General features: G+C 31.5%; 1 protein-coding gene and 1 long non-coding RNA gene across 5 annotated transcripts in view; both read right to left on the bottom strand.

The window, feature by feature from the left end:
• Positions 1 to 213: 213 nt before the first annotated feature.
• LOC136274571 (uncharacterized) overlaps positions 214 to 20,041 on the bottom strand; it is a 40,077-nt gene continuing 20,249 nt past the window's right edge. Inside the window, exons 5-9 of one of the 4 annotated variants that reach the window (XM_066081680.1) lie at positions 5,090 to 5,137; positions 4,556 to 4,621; positions 4,271 to 4,336; positions 3,986 to 4,051; positions 214 to 3,823 (exon numbers count right to left, since the gene is read on the bottom strand). In XM_066081680.1, coding sequence (XP_065937752.1) covers positions 3,672 to 3,823; positions 3,986 to 4,051; positions 4,271 to 4,336; positions 4,556 to 4,621; positions 5,090 to 5,137 — 398 coding nt within the window. In that variant the 3' untranslated portion in view covers positions 214 to 3,671. The remainder of the gene's footprint in view (positions 3,824 to 3,985; positions 4,052 to 4,270; positions 4,337 to 4,555; positions 4,622 to 5,089; positions 5,138 to 20,041) is intronic. The other 3 variants (XM_066081681.1, XM_066081682.1, XM_066081683.1) reach the window with 3 other exon arrangements.
• LOC136275145 (uncharacterized) lies at positions 6,359 to 18,441 on the bottom strand. The gene is made up of 3 exons (XR_010713671.1): positions 18,181 to 18,441; positions 17,549 to 17,726; positions 6,359 to 7,942 (listed from the first exon to the last, which is right to left on the bottom strand). It is a non-coding gene; the product is annotated as an uncharacterized lncRNA (long non-coding RNA).

Here is a 20,041-nt window from a genome sequence, read left to right as displayed (position 1 = left end):
TGTTTGTGATCAAGAATAAAAGAAACAGCAATCAGTAAAATACAGAATATAATTATTCTTTGAGTGAATGTCCAAGGTATATGTATTGTTTTGCACAGATAGTGCCACCTTACTTCACAAGTACATCGAATATGTGTGTCGTTCATACAGAGTGCATAACGTCTGCATCTTTTTGAAAACCCCGGCGGCACTACAGCATGACAGTAGCGAAATGATAGTAAATCCAAGAAAGAAACAACGTAACATGTTTCAAACGGTTTCTACAAAAACGCTCCGTTTCTAAAATCCATGAGATCATTGACATTGCTCGATCTGCCACAGTGTGGTGTTGCGCATGTGCAATGTTATAACACACACAGGAAAATGGTCCACAGTTATCGAGGATTTTTGAAGTTTCTGTGCTTGGATTTCAGTCAATCTTGTTTCTTCGTTCATTGCATGGATATTCCTTGCCAGTGCAGTGGTTGTCATGATATTTTTGTTTAAAATGCGTTTCGACACGTCTTTGCGTCCAACGTAACGTGTTCTGGTGCATGAAATACCTGAATGCGGTGATCATGAAGTATGAATATTGCTCTTGGCCTTATATAGGGGGTGTGTAGCGATGAGCAGAACATTAGAAATCGACAACAAACGGGAAATAATGCGTATTTATGAATTCATGTCACAACACAATATCACAAAATGGCTGACCTCTGATCGAGAAGATATTTCGTTTTATTGAAAGGATTTTATCGACATGTCAACATGTAGCATAATCCATACCCGAGTTGATAAGGTGTCGGGTTTGTGACAAAACAAGACATCATTTCAAATCATTTTCAATTATTGTCAATTTACAATTGCGTGTACATGTATATATGATAAATTGAATGCATTTTTTCCCGAATAGTCACATATAACGTAATTCCTTGGTTCATTATATTCATTTAATGCAACTTTTTATTTGGATTTCAGCGATAAGGAAGGCGTCTACCATATTCCTTCAGATTTTTCCCCTAGACTGTGATATTGCTAAAGCCTTTAATTGACCACATACTGAAATATCTAGTTATCTTCTCTTTTTAACTCTGAGTTAAGATAATTAAATTAAGGTACTGGACAACGTTAACTAACCTTGGTGCGTATCATGATCAATTGCAGTACTCCCGTTAATTCATCTGTTCACTCATGCTGTTCAAACACCTACAGTGGTCTCTAATCATATAGTTTTTTTATTTTTTATTTTACATACCTTAAAAGAAAACTTTTTAAACAATTTAGCTGTTCATTTTGTTTTGTTATCACCACTTGTTATGCTTCTTAAACTATATGTTTCAAATTCATTTTTAAACACTCTAATTGAAAACGTTTAACAGCAAAATGCATCGGTTGCTGAAGGATTGGTCATTCCAATAACATTTGAGTGTAATTAACAAACTATTAATAAGTAGGAATACGTAAATACCCGTAGTATAAGATTGATGCAAAATTTGAATCAAACACACCAAAAATGTACAAATTTCTCTGAATCTGAAATACAAACATCAGAAAACCAAATGATTGTTTATGGTTACAGGTTTGTTCTGACATACCAAAATTATTACACCATCGTAAAAAGGAGAATGATATGATAATAATTGATATTATCTTCTAACACATTACTTCATAGAAATAGCCAATATATGCTATTTATAAACAATTACATAGAAGAATGAGTTAAGAATATATAAGGTCCTCAAAAATTTTAAACATCAAAAACACTTATACATGATATACAATTTTGAAATAAATGTGTACACAAAAAAGACAAATAATTATGTATAATTATTTAGTGTCTTGAGAGCTATCATTTCCTCCTTAATAATAAAACTTTATCGTGAAACTACCAGACCGTGCCCAGGGCTAATTCCAGCAAAAATCCTGAAAAGAGCTATACATGCCATTATACAATATATGTTTATGGCAACCATTATAACCATAAGTGCTATATGTCCAAGGATAACTGATGTAAGATTTAAGAGTCCACATTGAATCGTATTTTTTGATAAATCAAAAAATTATATGTAAACTCAAGTATAGACTTGCAATGAAAAGAATACACCAATGGGCAATATCAAGGAAACTTATAGTTTTTCAATTTGCAATTGAAAGCAAAATTTAAGATTTGAAAAATGAATCCATTAATATGCCGACCAGTGGTAAAAATGTATCGTTGATCATATACAATTAAAGTTGATTTTAACTGTTTTTATTTTATACGAAATATGTACGAATTAAAATCGATTTGTTAAGAGAAGAAATAAAGAATGAGAATACCAAAGACAAGAAGTAAATAATATGATTTTTTGCTTATAAAACAGATTGGTAGCATATAAGGGTAAACTTTCTTTTTTATGAAATGTTCAAATCGTAAGTTCTGTCTTTATGTCTCTGATGGCCTCTCCCAAAACGCCTTTTATTTTTTCACTGTCTGTATTTTTTAGTTTTTTATTAAGTACATCGATATTTATTCCACATCTTTCCCGAAACTGTTTACCAACCATGGCCCGAATCAGGTCTGCATTTAAATGATCCACAGCTCTGTCTAGAACAGATAATCCCCTATATGAAAATACAGAAAGGTCCATTTCACTGTTACAAAATATCTCTAAAAGTGTCATTTCGCTTCCATCTCCTTTTGATTCCACTCCTATATAATGTGCTGCAGTCAGACCAAGATCTTTTGTCCTTGCATTTAAAAGCTCTTTCGAAAAATGATTCACGGCATAACGGCATATTTCAACGTTTTTATGAATGCATGCTATGTGTAATATGGTTCTATCATCTGAATTTAAAGATTTAATATCCAAACCGTACTTGTCAATGAGATATTCCAAAATATCAAGATTTCCACCCTTTGCCGCGTAATGTAATGCATTTCCGCCAAATTCGTCTACACAACTAATCAGTTGTTTAAAATTGTTTGCAATAAGTTTAACATTTTCAATTTTTCCGAATTCACATGCAATATGGAAACACGTTTTCTTTGATTTTGTTTTTTTCATTAGTAGACACTTTAGTTTTTCATTTTTGTTTGTTGCAATGAATTCTAATAAACATCTGTTAGACATTGATGCAAAATGAGCAATATTCCATCCCGATAAATCAGTTTTCATGGTAGAAATTTTGTCTAACTTGTTTTCTAAAAGGTATCTGCAGAATTCAATATCTCCTTTTAATTCATCGCTCATACAGGCAATATCCAAAATATTTAATCCATTTCTAGTTTCCGTCCAAATGTCAAAGATTGCTTGCTTTAAACTGTACAACAAACGGCTATCTCCATACCATGCAACCCAATGAACTGGAGAAAGCCCACCTATCTCTTTCTGAGCATTTCCATTTGCGAAAGTGACAAGTTGTATATCATCTTTAACATTTATTGGCTTACCCTGGCGCTCTACCCCAGTAGTTTCTGCTTCTTTTCGCAATCTTGTGATGCGTTTTGAGTGCATTTCGATGAGGTGCTCTGCCACGTTGTTTTGTTTGTATTTGATTGCAAAATACAAAGCAGTTTCACCTCGTATGCACTTATATTCAAGAATTTCATCAGAGATATTTGCTAATATTTCTTGAACTATCAAGATGGATCCACCTTGAGCAGCATAATGTAAAAGAAGGCATCCTTTTTCATCACATTGATTAAAAATTTACTGTTTTCTTTGGTATTTGACTCTAATAAGAACAAGATGCTTAAACGTAGAAAAAATTCCGTTGAGGCATTGTCGTTTTAAAAGTCGAAATAATTCAGAGTCTTCAATAGTATAAGAAACTAAAGTCTTCTCGTAAATTTGATCTGAAACTAGAAAAAGAATGATAGATCCTTAATTGTGTTTTATTCTAATATTTAAATTGCAATATCTATATCAATTTACAAGCAGGATATATTTTAGACATTTTTATTGCACAAGCATTTATATAGGATAATTAGAATATATACATATCATAAATGTTTCTTACATACATTTCTCATTTTCAGAATGGTGTTGTGTCCTACTATTATTGTGTGGGCTGTTTTCTTCTTCAGTATCTTGAATGATATAATCATTCAAGGGTTAATAAATACATTATGCAAACATTATGTTTTTTTTTGTTAAAATGGTAGATCCTTAATTGTGTTTTATTCTAATATTTGAATTGCAATATCTATATCAATTTACAAGCAGGAGATATTTTAGACATTGTTATTTCACAAGCATTTATATAGGATAATTAGAATATATACATATCATATATGTTTCTTACATACGTTTCTCATTTTCAGAATAGTGTTGTGTCCTACTATTATTGTCTGGGCTGTTTTTTTCTTCAGTATCTTGAATGATATAATCATTCAAGGATTAAAATAAATACATTATGCAGACATTAAGTTTAAAAAAAAAAAAGATAGATCCTTAATTGTGTTTTATTCTAATATTTAAATTGCAATATCTATATCAATTTACAAGCAGGAGATATTTTAGACATTTTTATTGCACAAGCATTTATATAGGATAATTAGAATATATGCATTTCATATATGTATCATACATACGTTTCTCATTTTCAGAATGGTGTTGTGTCCTACTATTATTGTCTGGGCTGTTTTCTTCTTCAGTATCTTGAATGATATAATCATTCAAGGATTAAAATAAATACATTATGCAGACATTAAGTTTTTTTAAATATTGCAAGCAGCAACAAATTCAAAAATGAGGAGAGAGAGAGAGAGAGAGAGAGAGAGAGAGAGAGAGAGAGAGAGAGAGAGAGCCTGCCTTAATATAATGTCAAGAAAACAAATAAGCAGATAATTTTGTTCATTGAAATTGTAAAGGAATTTTATATTTTAGACTATGAGAAAATGTTACATTACACAATGCCATTTTCAGAACTTAATAAAGACATTTAGTAGTTTTTCAAACAGTGACATTTTCTTTTGGTTAGAAATTACTTACTTTTATTTTGCCATACGAATTTACTAAATAAAATAATTGTGCTAGAACAGTATTTAAAAAATAATAATAGATTATCAACATTAATCAAAACCAACTTCAGAAAATCCTACACATCTTCAATAAGTTACACTTACTTGGTACCAAGTTTAGTTGCTCATCAATACGCTCCTTTGGAAAATTTTCTGAATGCATTAGATATTGTCAATGATTATAAAAATTTGTGAAAGACAATCAGATCAACAATATATATATATATATATATATATATATATATATATATATATATATATATATATATATATATATATATATATATATATATATATATATTAATATTAATCTCATAAAAAAGAGCTCTATATAAAGATATAGAAGCTTTATTTAGCTTTATACTCTAATTCTGTTAGGAAAAGAATACATATATAAGATTTTATTTTTTACGAGAGGCTGTCTGTAATCATCGAGAGATTTTTAGAAATAGATTTTTGATTATAAATAACATCATTTATAAAATCAACAACAAAAACCCACAAATGTGAGACATTAAAATGCATTAAACCTTGGTAACTTCTCCAGACTCTTGGAAAAAACCGTCAAATATGCCACATAAAATGCCACAATATTTATATTATGGTTTGTCAAATCCATTTTTATAATTTTAAAGTAAATGAACAAAACGAAATCAATTTTTTTAAAAATAATTTAAATAATTTTCCAAACTTTTCTGCCATGGAAACAAAAACCTTTCATTTTCTGCAACTTAAAATGAAAAAAAAGCTACAATTTTTCAGTGGCCCAACTTGATATGGTACAATCTTTCATTTAGAAATAACAAACATATTTTAGACTTTTATTTGAAAATTACAACCAGTTTAACAACCTTTTTCCCCTGGTCTGACAAAAAATCTCATTTTACCATATTTAGTTATATTTTCATATTAAAGAGATAAGGTTACATAGCTTTGAGCATTTTATGAAAAGTAAAATCGGATGAGTCCTTAAAATTTCCGATCGGGTTCGGTATTTTTGTACTACTCATGAATGCATGAACTTTCAGAAAATTACAATGTTCTCAATTAAATAAATCTAATTATTTTATTAAACTAAATCATTACGCATAACCTTTCAAATAATACATATCAACGTAGTACGGGGTCAGCCTTATATACTATTACGCATGCGTATTTGCTGTAAACAAAACACATGCAGGGCTCGCAAAGATTGTCCTGTACATGTCTGTTGATACAAATATAACTGTTTCCATTAAGAAAGAGGATTTTCTATTCGTGTCCTCTTTTTTTCAGTGCAAAATGAAAAATGAACACAACGCATTAACAGAAATGAACATGAATTTTATTCATTTTTGTTGTTGAACACAACATAAATTGGTGAAACCACCATCTTTTTCACACAAAAGCACATTTTACAGTACCTTTAATCCTTCATATTCCACAATAACAGTCAAAATATAGGTGACTCCACCAACTTATTTCATCGAATATCTCACTTACGAATAAGCTTGGTGGGTCCACCAATGATAAAATATTGGCGATTCATTTTTTTTTAAACAGCATCAAATATCTTTTTCACAAAGGGCCCTGGTGATTCCACCAAAAATCAATTGTGAAATTGTCCGAAAACAGTTTTGTATTTAATTCAAAGATTTGGTGAACCCACCAACAAAACAATAATAGCAACACATATTATCAAACATTTCAGTTTTAAAGAAACCTTAATTGGCGATTCCACCTAAATACAAATATGCAATAATCGTTTTTGTCTTACACTTTACTGATTAAATTTGGTGAACTCACCAAAAATGTAAAATGCAGACAGAATTTCATATATTTGGTGTATCCACCTAAATGAAATTTTACAAACAAATATAAACACCGCAACACAAGTCAGTTTACATACAAAACAAGAAAGTTGGTGAAGCCACCAAAATGACTGACAAAATTTAAATTACCCCTACTCGGTGAATCCACCAGATATCAAGTTAATCGAATTATAAAAAAAAACAGATTACAAAATTGGTGGATTCACCAAAGAAACTCCCGGCCGGTAACAATTAGTTTATCGCTGCTATTAAATAGATAATTGGTGGGCCCACAAAATTGAATGCTATATTCAGTTTACATAAAAGATCAGAAAGTTGGTGAATCCACCAGAAAGATCAACATATCGTCATAACTCATAATTGCCTTTGGATTTACAATGCCATCAAAAAAAAAAAAAGAAATACGTGTGGAAAGAAATTTCAAAGAATATATATATTGAAATATCATGAAATATTTTTGAATTAGTCATAGTAGTAAAACATTTTATTGCTTGCTTTAAACAATGGGTTTACATATAACTTTTTCATCATCAATGATCACGTTTTGTATTGTGTCTGCACGTACATTCTCTTTTTCATTTTTCATTAAAAGTTGACTATTTAGAAAAAATTTGACATATTTCCTGCTCATGTGCGAAAAAATGTCTCTAACCATTCACAGCATTGTTTTTTACTGTTCTTATATAGCTTATTTTTTTCACATATGATTTATAATAATCAATATGATAACTTATTGACTATTTCTAATCAGTCAAGTGGATTAAAATTCTTTCTTTAAAAAATGCCGTTAAAGATGAATGGGAAAAGTTTTGGTATTCCTCGTATGCAACGAATTTTGCGACGCTTAAACCATGCTTGTTTACCTCCTTCGGGTTTCTTGATACAAGTAGGAGAGTCATCCATCCCTATGTAGAACGTTTTCACTATCAAATCGTTGTTTGTAATCTTTAAGTGAAGTGGACGAGAAAATTTTCTTAAATCACACATACTATTTTGCATCGGGTGCAAATGTCATAAATAATCATTTTGACATTAAGTAGTAGCTCAATGGGATCATCGAAAGTTTCGGCATCATTTCCTCCTCCGTTTTTCAGCCTCGTTGTTGAATCATGCATTGACATCCTCATGTGCAAAAGAAAAGGTGCACCTGAAAATACATTTTTTTTTTCAATCTTTTTAATTAGGTCTTTGATAAAGGCAACAAATCTGTTTCCTACAACAAAGGTAATAATGCATTTCTATCCTTATAAATGAATACATTTGGCCAATAAACTAAAGAAGTGCTTACCCTTCTGTATTTTAAGTCGTGTGAGAAAATGCCTTTAAGCTATGGTTTCATATTTGCTTGATCAATACATGTAATTATTGTAAAATAAATAAAAAAAAAAAAACCACAAAACCTACTATCATTTTTGAAATAGTATAATTGAAAATGAGGTAGTGGACACGCTTTGGCGGATCCAAGTCAATGGGAGTTAGCATAGAAAATATATACTTTATATGAAATAATATTGAATAAATACGTTAAGAGTAAGAATATTTAGCGAGAACTTTTTACGTAGATTAACTGACAAAAAAATCATAGAAGATACTGTAGGGCGAGTTCATCAAGTTTCGGGCAGATACATTGGATCAGACAAACTAGGTTCAAAATCTATCCCCAGGGGCCCGTTTCACAAAGCATGCTTTTGACTAACTAAAGTTATATTTTGTGAAAAAAAAAACTTTTTTAAAGTCCATTACTTATCCGTTTCACTATTCAAGTCTTATCTTAGGAATTTCCTATTTTATGTCTTAACTTTAAGACAGGTAAATCGATGTCTTAATAAACTTAACATGACGACTGTTTATGTTCTACTGAAATGAATTATAAGCAAATTAAAGCATATTTAAGTTGAACAAAAATATTAAATTACACGTATCATTAAAACCTTTTTCACTTTACTTCTAAACTTAAACTTTAGAAGTAAAAATTTACAATATATATATATATATATATATATATATATATATATATATATATATATATATATATATATATATATATATATATCGCCAATTAATACCTTTGGATAAGACTTTAGATTTTTACATTTTTTAGATTATCTGGTCACACTAGCATTTCTAAATTTGGAGTAAGCATATCTGTTTATGTTATCACGGGCTATTTATAATGGACCAACTATAGACAAAAAATACACTCGATCGTAAAAATTTCAGCAGTGACCAATTTTAGTTGATTTATGCGGGCACATCCATATAATATTTAAAACAAAGAAATATATGAACCTGTAGCAAAAAACAAGAAAGACACTTTGATCAATGCATTTAATCAAAAAGAAATACCGTTTTACAAAGAACATACGGGTTTACTACGTAATTTTTATCTGCTGGCTTATGCATGTAAGTGGAAAGTTTAATACAAAATATCAGTATATGTATTTAGACATTACGCTATTTACACCCAATGTACGCATTTTTTACTAAGTGAATAAGGGAATGAATTTTTATATTCACTTATAAAGTTTACATTCTTGTTATAATAAAAAGAATTTATACACGATCAGTATTAATTTAGAATTAACAATATGATATGAAAGTGATTTATAATGTTTCTTAATTAAGATAAGTCAACTGTACTACGCTAAAAACGTTTTTGTGAAACAGCTATGATAAGCCTCAGGAAATTCCTATTAAAGTTATAAATTAGGCATATCTTAAGATATCTTAGGTTCTATCTAATAAGTCATCTTTAGAAATCTTTGTGAAACGGGCACCAGGAGTGTAGGGGATTTCTTCTTCTCAAAAACAGAATTTTTTATGATACATTTAATTTGGGACGGTGATAAAGCTTAATAGTGACATTTAACCTAAAGAACAAAATCTAGAAGAGATACGTCACACTAATTATCCCCTCCCCTTCTGTAAATAAGGTCCTAATGCATGTACGGCTGTATTTATGCAATTGCGGGTTCATATTCAATACAATAGATACATGTATTGCATACACGGAAATATTTCCAGCTGCATTATTGAACTGAATATTGAACAGTGGAAAGCCGGAAAAGTTTGTATATTTTCCAGTCAGATGCAATAAAAAAATCTAAGCAACATATATCAACTGTATACATTTATATATGATCAATTTCAGTTAAGTTTTAGCATTGTCAACTCCTCTGAATATCACGCCAGTTGCTACTTGATTTCATTTTTAAACCTTAAGTCAAGAAAAACAAATAAGGAAACATTCTGACACAGTATAATATACAAAAACAATTGTTGAACACACAAAGCCCCTTAAGGTTTATCATTTAGTATATGAAATACGCATCATTTGTTAAACATGGATTTTATTTTACTATTTCCATTCCATAATTTATATGTTAACAGCATGTGAATTAATTTGATTATTTATTAAAGAGGTTGTTGTTAATTGAATAATTAAGAAATTTTGGTTTAAATCAATAAAATCTGAATTTCAATTCAACTGCAGTCACTTTGGATACAGATGACTTTAATAATAATAAGAATACAAAGAGACTGTCAAGAATATTTTTTCCTTAACTAACCCAAATCAGCATACACCTAATTAATATAGAACAAACATATTATTTATCAGTTGTTATTAATTTATCGATGAAAATCAAATCTTGAATAGGACACAATTTAACAACGTAAAAACTTTTATAAACAGCTGATTCATTAATTAGATTTTAGCGTTTAACTTTATGCATCAAAATGTCGCAAAGTTTTATTCATTAAAAAGCAATTTGGAATAAAATGTCATTATTTTGTGTACACGCCATGCATACATGTATTTATTTTCTGTTAATAAAAAACCAAACTGGGGGAAACAATTTTTTTTATTTAGATGAGGACACACGACCAATATGATTATATGAGTAACTTTAGCCATGCTGTTAAGTTGGAGATTTTTTAGAAGCTATTTTTATACTTTATATCCCAACCTTTTTCGTATTTCACAAAATTTGCAAAAAATGTGAAAATTTTGTATCGTAACTTCTTGTATTAGCATCAGCCATTTTTTGCGATTAAAAAAAAATAGGCAGAAGCAATCAAATTTGAATATAATTGTTGCAAAAAAGCGAGTATTTGATCATCGCAAAAATGACCAGATATACATTATTTTCATGATTAATTCCCCCCCCCCCCCCCAAGCACAAATTTCGACAATTAACAATCGTTATGAAGTTCACGTTGGTCGTCTGCATAAACAATATTATTTCTTTTCTAGTCCAACTAATCTTGATTATTTTATTTGTAGCTTAAGTTAATATTAGGAAGTATCTAAATCAATGTTTAACATCAACATTAAATAAATGCTTTCCAAATTACATAGAATAAATGAGAAAACAAAAAAGTGTAGTCTCTTCTCAGCAAGGCTTAATTAGAACTCGGAACTTTCAAAACAAGGCATACGAAAATCACTGATACAGCAAGATTATTTAGTGTTGACCACATTATCTGACCTCTTAAATATCTGAAACTAAAGTATTAACCAAGCACTTGAATTTAAATGAAATAATGAGATAATAAATACCAGTATGCGTCACATTAAACTAAACGTGTGCTCTTTGCGAAATGTTCTGAATTTTCATGTAGCCTGTACTAAACGTTTTTCTTAGTTTACGAAAATCAAACCGTTCTACCTGTTCTTGTGTTTTCTTTGACAGACCTTTGAAGACTACGAGAAATTTATCTAGCTCGAAGTTCTGCAGCTTCATGTCCCAATATTGTGATTTTTTAAAGGAAGACTACAATGACAATGACAATGAACTTTATTCTCATAACTGAATTTACAGTGAAGAGAAAAAACATATGTACAGTATGTACAAACTACAATATATATAATAAATGAAAATCAATGGTACATGCATGATGAAGGGATAACAGATATAATTTAACCAAGAGAGCTAACTCTCTCAAATATAGTATCTAATAGTTTACAAATATTGGTAAGTTGGTTTATGTTTGTGATATTAAACAGTTTTTCAAATTTTACAACATTTGGATTTGTTATGAAATATTTTGGTAAACATCTAACCCTTGAATTGGATATATATACATCAGTACATTTGAAAAGGTAGTGAAATTCATCCCCAATTTCATTGCAGGTACATAGTTTACAAATTCTGTTTTCTCTAGGAATATTAAACCATCTACCTATCTCAATAGGTAATTTAGCATTACCAGTTCTAAAGTTACAATATTTCTTACATAATTGTGTTGGCAAAATCAATAAATACTTTTCAAAATCCAGTGAGTTTTTAAAAATCCTATAATTTAAACCTTTTGGAGAATTATGTACCTCACTATACCATGATTGCTTAAATTGGTCTAATAAAATATTGTATACTTTAGATTTTAACCAGGGTATGTTTATTGTGTTTTGATACCATATATATGTCAATCCACATTGATTTAAAGTTTTCTTAATGGCTTCGCACCATGGGTTATTAAAATTCTTCAATACATTAAAAAGTTTTGCTGACAATTTTGAGTTCTGGAAATTGACTAATTTACCCCAAAAGGAAATCATTCTAACTTTAACATTAATTGTTAAGGGGTATCTTCCAAGTTCCCCATATACCATAAAGTTTGGAGTTGAGGTTCTCAAGTTCAATATATGTTTACAAAATTTTAAATGTAATTTTTCAAGGAGATTAGTGTTATGAAAACCCCAAACTTCGCATCCATATAATAATATTGGTTTGATAATTTTATCGAACATGTCTACTTTACAATCAATTGTTAGATTATGTGTTCTGCACTTCCCAATAACACCATACATTGCTTTAGTAGCTTTATCAAACAGTTCTTTAACATTAAGATTAAAAGAGTTGCTTTTACAAAAAGTAACACCCAGGTATTTAAAGTTGTTAACAATTTCTAATTGGGAACCTTCAAAAGTAAAACAGTTGGTTTGTTTACCTCTACCAAACATTACAACTTTAGTTTTTTTACTGTTAACCTTAAGACGCCACTCTTTACAATATCTAGAAAAAACATTGAGTAAGTGTTGAAAATCTTCTGGATTTTCTGACAATAAGATGGTATCATCTGCATACAATAAGACAAAAAGGTTTAAATAAATATTAAGATCTTTCTTAATGTTATCAGACAAGCGTGACAAACCTCTGACATTGTTTGTATAAAGATACTCCTCAAGATCATTTAAATATAGTGAAAATAAAAAAGGCGACAAATTTTCCCCTTGTCGTACTCCAACTGTACATTCAAAAAATTCTGAACTTAATCCATTAACCAGAACTTTTGACTTAATACCTTTGTACATATTAGTAATAATTTTAAAACATTTTCCATCAATATTGTTTGATAATACCTTGTTCCATAAACCAATGTGCCAAACAGAGTCAAATGCTTTCTCAAAATCTATAAACGCACAATATAATTTCATCTTATGCAATTTGAAGAGTTCGATAAGAGAATACAATGAAAAAATATGATCTATTGTACTATGACCTCTACGAAAACCTGCTTGGTTCTCTAAAATGAGTTGAACATTGTCAGCATATTTGTTTAACCTTTCATTAATGATAGCAGTGAATAATTTTCCAAGACAGCTCAAGAGTGTAATTGGTCTATAATTTTGGGGTTCTGTACTATCCCCTTTATTCTTATAAACAGGTATAATGTTACCACTAACCCACTGTGTGGGTATAACACCAGAATCAAATATTTTGTTAAACAATACAGAATATAAATTCAACATACAATCTTGGGTACTTTTGATATATTCATTAAAAATTCTATCATCACCACAAGCTTTGTTATTTTTCAACATATTGATACCCTTAAATATTTCTTCACAAGTTATTGGTTGGTTAATGTCATTATTAAGATTAATATCAGATAACATATTAAGTTCATCAAGAGAAAATACATTGTTATTTGAATCTTCTTGTTCATTATAGTTCTTGTTACAACAATCCTGATAAAAAGTAAAAAGATCATATAAATTTGCATTACATCTTTTCTTATCCGTGTTTGTATTCAAAATTTTCCAATATTCTTTAGGATTATTTGTTCTTAAACTAAAAAGTTTTTTTTTCATTTCTACTCTATGCGTTACATTTGCATTTTTCAACCTTTTTTTATACAATTTTTCTTTTTCATACAAGTCACTTTTAAAAATATCTCCACCAAATTTTTTGTACAACCTTTTCGCTTTTCTATAATTCTGTCGAGCATTCTTACAGTCCCGAGTAAACCATGGTTTCTTATATTTGACATTGAATGTTTCACTTGTATTTGTAAGAACTGGCTTTCTACCGAATACATTTTTGGCACTTTCGACCAGTACATCACTAATCTTTTCAACAATATTATCAATAAATTCTAGTGATATGTTTTCAAGCATAGTGTTACTTAGTTCATTTTCTAATGATTTTACAATATCTACTTTATCTTCTATATAGTTATGATATACTTCAACTTTTTCGGGATTCCATTGTTTAGCAATTTCTTGTGTTGGCTTTTGTTGATATATGGATTCAGTGCTGTGCTGTCTTTCAAGTGCCAATACTATCTCTATAGGGTTATGAACATCAGATAAAAATGAGGAAAAAGGTAATATTCTCACATTGTGTACATATCTTAAAAACTCAGTGTTTGAAATACAATAATCTACGACACTTGATTGTTTACATGTAAACTCACCATTTTGGTCACCCATGGATCTACCATTAAGTATTATAATGTTACAATGTTTACAGATATCAATAAGTTTTTTTCCATAGCAGTTAACAGTGTTATCTTTAGATTTCCTTTCTATGGAAAAACCATATTTTTCAATTGCTTCTAGGTCTATTTGATCAACAGCCCAATCAAAATTACTGTTATTGTCAACACTGTTACAAAAATGTGATACAGAATCATCAACATCAATAAAATCTCTCAATGTGGATACTCTACTATTAAAGTCACCTAGTAAACAAATACAATCATTTTCTTTGGACAAGTTAAAAATCTCATTCTCAATATCGTCAAAAATTTCAACTGATGAAAATCTGGAGTTTGATGGCGGTATATAAACAGTTCCCATCAAAATGTGTTTCTTAATACTAAATGTTTTACCTTCTATTCTAATCCATAATATATTGTCACTTGCGTTATTAATTATGCTACAGAATTTGGATAAAGAATCTCTAATATAGACTACAATACCACCAGACTTTCGAAATGACAGATTTGATCTATGTTTGCTGAATACACTGAAATTTGGGATATCAATATTGTCAGCTTTATCTGTTTTTGTCTCTGTGAGGCAGATTATATCATATTTGCTAATAACATCAACAAACTCAGGATTTCGGAGCTTAGAAGCTAGACCGCAAACATTGATAGAAACAATCCTCGCATAGGAAGTGTCTGAAGATGTGAGAGAGTTACATTCGGTGGTTTCGTTTTCGTTGTTTACATTCCCGTTCGGTTGCTCTCTTTGGTATCCCTAACGGCGCGTGGTCGCAAAACGGGTTTCATGTCGATTTGCGCTGCGCGTTGCGGATTGGCGTGGTCCGTATGCGGTATCCGGGTCAGTGCGCTGTGATGACGCTGGGTTGTGGATCGAGGAAAGGGGGATTTCTGTCCCATTCACGAAAAGTTTATCTGCAATCAGCACAGCCTTTTTTCCGAGACGTTTTGCTTGCTTATAATGAGGGTATAACAGTTTTCTGCGATCGTTGATTTCCTTTGGGAACTGTTCATTAATTCCGAATGGTTTTCCAACAAGTTTGGATGGAGCAGCTTTTCTGACCTTTTCTCTCTCTTTGAATAGGACGAATTTCGCTATAATTGGCCGGTGACGTCCCTGCACTCTTTTCCCCAGTCTATGCACTCGTTGGAATTGTGGTTCTTCCGTTATGTCCATTTCTGATTTTAAGAATTCTCTTAAGACCTCCTCTGTGTTTTCCTCTTGTGTTTCGACGATTCCTTCAAAGATAAGATTATCTCTCATCGAACGTGTTTGAAGGTCTAAGTGGCGTTCGTTTAAATTCTTGAACTCCGATTTCACAAGGCTCAACTCTTTGAGGATGTTTTCGTTAACATTTGTTATTTCACAGACAGATTTTTTAACAGCCAATACTTCTTTTGTTTGATCTTCATACTGCTTGTTGATAAATACCACACTTTCTTCGACTCCGTTGACCTTGGCCTTCATGTCTTTCAGTTCTGTGTTTACGTTTCCGACATTCCTTTCCAGTTCACTGAGTCTGTGTTCAATAAGGTCCAGTTTATTTAGCTTTGTAGAAACTTGCTCTATGTTCCTTGACATGACTCTCAGAGCTTCCATGATATCAGTGTGTTGCGGTTGGGGATGTTGTTGTGGTTGACTATGTTGTTGGTTTGGTATGGGGGAAATATAGCCAGCGAATTGACTTTGTGGTCCCTGGGGTCCATAGGGGGTGAACAAGTTTCCTTGGCAATTGTTTACGGGGGTCACCGGTGTGGAATGCTGTGCATTTTGGGAACTAGAACTATTATGACAGATGCTATTGCTACTATTGCTGTTAGTTGTTTGTGTTTCCATACCGTGTAAACTTGGAACCGTTGATAGTTGAGAATTACTCACATGAACCTTTTGTGTCCTTTCCCCGCTAACATTCGATGACTTGTTTTTCCTTTTCCTATTGCGTGTGTGTGCCATTTTACAATATTACACCAAGGAAACACATCCTTACACTTATCCACGAACACATAACAAATTCCGAACAGTATTATTGGTATAAATTGAGAAAAACGTAGAAAAATTCTCCCTCTTAAAATTCAAAGCTGCCACCCTTCCTCACGCATGCGCCTGACATGTATGAACATAGTCATTACTATATAACACCCCTGCGAATGTTATTGTCATTCAAATTTTAGACCACGTGGTTTTATTTGACCCTTTCAGTTGCGCAGTAAAATTCGTACCTCGTGTATACAGTCTATTTCACAGTTCATGTATCTAGGTTCTTAATATAGTAGTCAAATATAAAATCTAGAGATTTATTGATTTTAAACTTTATCTTCATTAATTGGTGAATAAAATGTGTTCTAGAAATAAATGTGACTATACAAAAATTAGTTTTTGTCTGCTGTTGCAACAACTAACATGCTTAAATGAGATCCCTCCTGAGGATTAATTTTCGATCCGCGCCTGACCTAGTAATAACATCAATAGTGAAACAGACTATACCATTTTATGCAGAATGTTCCTTGAAAATGTCTCGATATACTAAGTTTTAATGCAAAACAGACACCCATTATTTTTTTTTAAAACACGGTATTGCATACCACAAGCACCAAACATGGCTATGATTTTATTAAGCAACCCAATGGTTATATTTTCAACCACTCTACACGTGTTTGAACACGGACGATAACTCTGTTCTGAATATTATCGTTTAATATAAATAACTGCTAGATGGTAAAATAAGACATACATCTTGAAAGCTTTTCCCGTTTTAACATAAATCACAGTAGGATATGATATGAAAAACGACCAGTACTTACGTATTTTGAGAATATTATCCGAACACTTATACTTCCGCTCGAAATTTCACAGGAAGTGAACAAATATCGGTGAAGTCTCATGAACTTTCATTTGAGCACCTCTGGATTTATTACATACTTAGCAACGATAAAGAAAACATTCCGAACACATTCGCAGGGGTGTATAAGAGGGTCTCTAAGCGTATATCTAATAAACGTTTAGTGTATGACAACCTACCTTCGGGTAATGCTTGTGAATGGATCTTTTCAGCCAGTAGATTCAATAACAGGCGCTTGGATATTGTATTGTGACATCTGATTCAAACGTAGGATATTGATCACAGAAACTTCTGAGTCCGAGCGTGTAGACTTTCACGAGGTGTTCGAGAAAATCATGGCACATAACGGAGGAGGCTCTGTAAACGGAAAAGAAGTAACATTAGAATAATTTGACATGGATGTTGATCCATCTCTAAACATGGTCAACACAGACGTATTTGACAAATCGCCGAGTGAAATGCCGAGATTATAAACAAATTGAATGCTATTGAGATATTTTTCCTAAAAATACATTGCATGAAATAGATATTCCAAATTTAACTATCGAGTTATTTGCCAATAGGCATGATAGGCAGGAAACTGTTCTCGACATGACCCGCTATTCAAAAGAGAAACATCGAGAGTAATCTTCACAATCGTCAGTTCCTTGACCCATTTTCTCAGCGTCCACATCGTTAGTATAAATGTAGGGAATTCTTCAGATTATGTTTTTATTAGTTGGAAAAAAGGAAAATATTCGTAACGTAAAATTTGTACTTCAAGTAGTCTATTTTCTCCTTATATTTTGAGTTCAGCAATTTAAAAAAGTACCTTTGACTTAGGATTGTTTTCCTCTTCATCCATAATTTATATACCGCAATCGAATACGTTGTTTGTATCCTCGAAATGCAAAGCTTGTAAACATTTGAAACAATTCTATAGCGCTGACCGACCTGTTTATGCTTATACAAAAAGGACACAGCATGGCTCCACGGCAACCGTTCCACACTAATTAGGCCGCACCTTAGACCACTCAATCTAGATTTAATTCCCAATGAACAACATACTTGTCTTCTTCGATATGTAACACGCTCTACGATTTATCCAGCTCTCTCTCTCTCTCTCTCTCTCTCTCTCTCTCTCTCTCTCTCTCTCTCTCATTTTATTCAAGTGTTTTTGGTAAACGGAAGAGATGTTACTTTTATGTCACACACTTTTATGTGACACAGAGAGAGAGAGAGAGAGAGAGAGAGAGAGAGAGAGAGAGAGAGAGAGAGACTGACGGACAGTTACATGTACATGTAGGCAAACAAACGGAAAAATAGACACTGTTTGTAATTTGTAAGCATACAGCCATAAGATAAGTAATGAAATTTGACTCACGGGTTTGTAAAACTTTGCAAGGCTAACAGGGTTGTTCACATAATATTTCTTTTATATCAAAAACTAACTCACAATGTTATACAAGGGTTGTCCCAAAATTGCGTAGATACATGTAAGTAGCATTATTCACTCAGTAATGACAATAAAAAATGAAAAGTTAAAATCAGCAAAAAGAAATGAATATCGTGACGAAAAGTACTTTTCAAATTAAATAATTAAGAAATTTAAAAAAAGGATAAAATTTGTTCAGGCTCAATTTTAACCAATAAAAAATTGTTTCATTTCGTAGTAAAATGGCGATGTCAGCGTTTGAGGCGACGCAAAGATAACAACTTTTGTTATAATCTTTAAACAGATCTTAAGGCGATATTAAAGTATTTAAAATTTACATAATCGCTTAGAAATGAATTTTGTTATCAAATTGTCAGGCAACAAAAAAGTCGTCATACGATTAAGATGACATCTAGTGGAAAAAAACCTCCATCGATAGACAGACGTTATACAATAATTGATGCTGGCATGTTTGTAAACGAGACATTGCAAATATGCATGTGGGGAACATGTTCAAGGAAAATGTTTTCCCTGATGCTGTTAAAAAATAAAACGATTAACATTCTAAGTTTTTCCCATGTAATTTGGGAATATGTATCATAAAGTTTCCGTAGAAAACATGACTTATACGTTTATAATTGATCTGAAGTATAAACCTAATAATTGTAATGGTGTACCCCCTCTCTCTCTCCCTCTCTCTCTCTCCTCCTCTCTCTCTCTCTCTCTCTCTCTCTCTCTCTCTCTCTCTCTCTCTCTCTCTCTCTCTTAAAAACAATCAATAAGTAAAAGTATGTGCAGTATTGTCGATCCTGGCGGTGATTTAGAGGAACAACGATTCTTCTTTTATATATGTAAGGTCTGTCGGTAACCTATGTCAGATGGTACCGACGATGACCAGGGAATAGGCAGAGGTTTTACGAATTAAACATGGTTAAGGGCAATCGCAACTTCTCGGGCCTTTCCGGCAAGCTCGGAAAAAGACCTCGAATGTATTACCTAGGGGTCCATGACAACCCCCCTTTTTATAAAACTTAATATAAATACAACAAATTTTACGATCTGTTGAGATGTAAGCTAGACTTCATTAAAATAAATGACATACCCTAAAATATAACAAAGAAGCGACTTATTAGGCTGTCTAGCCGATACTTATTTTAATGGGAAGCAACTCCATTTTGTATAAAATTCTAACATCCGGTAATGTTAATACATTTGAGGTGTTTTTCCGAGCTTGCCGGAAAGGCCCGAGAAGTTGCGA

Source organism: Magallana gigas, chromosome 4 (assembly GCF_963853765.1).
Source record: "Magallana gigas chromosome 4, xbMagGiga1.1, whole genome shotgun sequence".
Lineage (NCBI taxonomy): Eukaryota > Metazoa > Mollusca > Bivalvia > Ostreida > Ostreidae > Magallana > Magallana gigas.
Note: the sequence above shows the minus strand (reverse complement) of the source record. Positions and strands in the feature narration are given on the sequence as shown.